Source organism: Propithecus coquereli, unplaced genomic scaffold (assembly GCF_000956105.1).
Source record: "Propithecus coquereli isolate 6110/MARCELLA unplaced genomic scaffold, Pcoq_1.0 Scaffold16, whole genome shotgun sequence".
NCBI lineage: Eukaryota > Metazoa > Chordata > Mammalia > Primates > Indriidae > Propithecus > Propithecus coquereli.
In genome coordinates, this window is record NW_012140524.1 from 8,093,222 (window position 1) to 8,095,265 (window position 2,044).

Genomic DNA, 2,044 nt, shown 5'->3' on the forward strand with positions numbered 1-2,044 from the left:
CCCAAGGTCTTTGAAGTGACATCACTTCTTGTCTCTCCTTCATACCCTTTACTTTTCACTATAGAAGTATATTTTGTTTAATTTGGTAGATATAGAGACCGTGATAGAGTTTTATGTTTCCCCTACTCTTAATTTACATATATGGAGGGTAGATGTATATACATGTTACATATATGCCTATGTTATATAATACATATATGTCACATATATATTTTATGTTTTTTAAAATCGAAGTCGACGACCATTTTACTTCTGTAGCTCTTTATTAACATTTCCACCTGATGGCCAGACATACAGACAGGAAAAAATTACCTTGACAAACTTGGCAAATTCGACGGTCTTTTCTAACTTAAGATCTCGAACCTTGCCATTTTGAGAGCTACAAGAGTGAATGTATTCACAAGTAACATTTATATAGCGCTTTACAATCTATAAAAGTCTTTTACGGTGAATTGATCTTGTTGATCATGCAGCATGACCTCATCTCCATGGAACAAAAGTGGCTCCCATTGTTTAGGCCCCAGTTCATGTCAGGTTAATACACACACCAAGCTTCACCTACTTCAGTTCACATTTTTCTTCTTCAGCATCTGCCCAGGAATAGGTGCTAATAAATCGATGTAATGAGGGACGGTGTTCACTCTGCTTTGACCCCAAAATACGCCTAAATAAAGATGATTATAACCACTTGTCAAATCATATACATCCTTAGCCATTATCAATTTATTTGCTACTGTTTAAATCAGTATAAAAATTATGTTCTAATTAATTTTTTCTTGGCATATTTGGACCTACTTCATAATAAATTCATGATCATATACCAATTTATACAATTATTCATTCTACTTATACTCTGTACAAATCAAATGTTACTATATCACTTATTTCAAATACTCATTTACTTTAGCCCAACTATAAAATAGTAAGGTTCCCAAAGAGCAACCATAAAATTATACTTACCAACTGCTTGACCTCCTACTGAATTGGTCATTATTTTCCATCCCAGCCACCTTTAGAAGTTCAGGTGTTAAAGAAATGATAAAAAATGAATTTAGTGAAGTTTATATTTTTGCCATATGAAAATGAATTTACTTTTGACTAAGAAATCTTAGGAATTTTCTTACCATTCCTACATTTCCAATATTTCTGGGTAAAGAGGCAATGGTCACTCTTCGAAGAGAAGATGGCTACCGGAGGAGGAAAATGTACATTTAGAAAATTCTTAATATATTATTGTTGCAAGCAACACTGATGAATATCCTTGTACATGCGCATCCATGCATTTGACCACTGCTGAGTTTAATAACAGACATACTTTAAAGGATCTTGTTATGGTCAAACTGACTTCCAGAAATATTTTGCCAATTTATATTCCACCTTCTCTAACGTTGGATTATTACTATACAATTTATGCCAATCAAACAAAAATATAAGATTTCTTGTTTGAGTTTGCATTTATATGACTTCTAATAACACTAAACATTGCATTTTTATGTTAAATAACCATGTATATATGCTCTGAAAACCACTTGTTTATAACCTTTGCCTATATTAATTTTGTTCATATTTCTGGCAGAAAGATTTTTTTATTGTTGATCCAGGTAAATCTATTCTTGTCTTTTTCCCTTTTGCTACCATTGCTTTTATGCTTAGAAAGATTTCTCCCAACTCATGAGGATATAGTTACCTACATTTATAGTTGTTTTCCATGGTTTCGTTTTTTGCATTTAACACATTAAAGATTTTCATATTTTAATGAATGGATGTGTTCACATATCAGCCTTGAGAGATGCACAGGAAAGTGTTATGTATGATTATGTGGTTCTTAAAGTTTAAATAAGTACAACTTTGGGATATAAAAATACTTTAAATGTAGTAAATAAACTAATTTAAATGTGTTCTATGTGAAACCTTTTTTTGAACCATCATCACTAATTTAATTAGGTTAAATAGGTTAGTTGAGAATCAAGAATATCACATTGCAGCCCAAGAAACCTGGTGTCTCGTCATGGTAATACCAGCACATGATCATAACTAATCACCT

The 2,044-nt window shown here is 31.9% G+C and overlaps 1 protein-coding gene across 1 annotated transcript in view; it reads right to left on the reverse strand.

Annotated features, from left to right (window-relative positions):
• The window catches only part of LOC105807547 (lymphoid-restricted membrane protein-like), a 99,246-nt gene that overhangs the window by 3,091 nt on the left and 94,111 nt on the right, over window positions 1-2,044 (reverse strand). The window contains exons 31-34 of the mRNA XM_012640969.1: window positions 1,125-1,187; window positions 961-1,010; window positions 563-664; window positions 323-379 (exon numbers count right to left, since the gene is read on the reverse strand). Of these exons, the coding sequence (XP_012496423.1) occupies window positions 323-379; window positions 563-664; window positions 961-1,010; window positions 1,125-1,187 (272 nt within the window). The remainder of the gene's footprint in view (window positions 1-322; window positions 380-562; window positions 665-960; window positions 1,011-1,124; window positions 1,188-2,044) is intronic.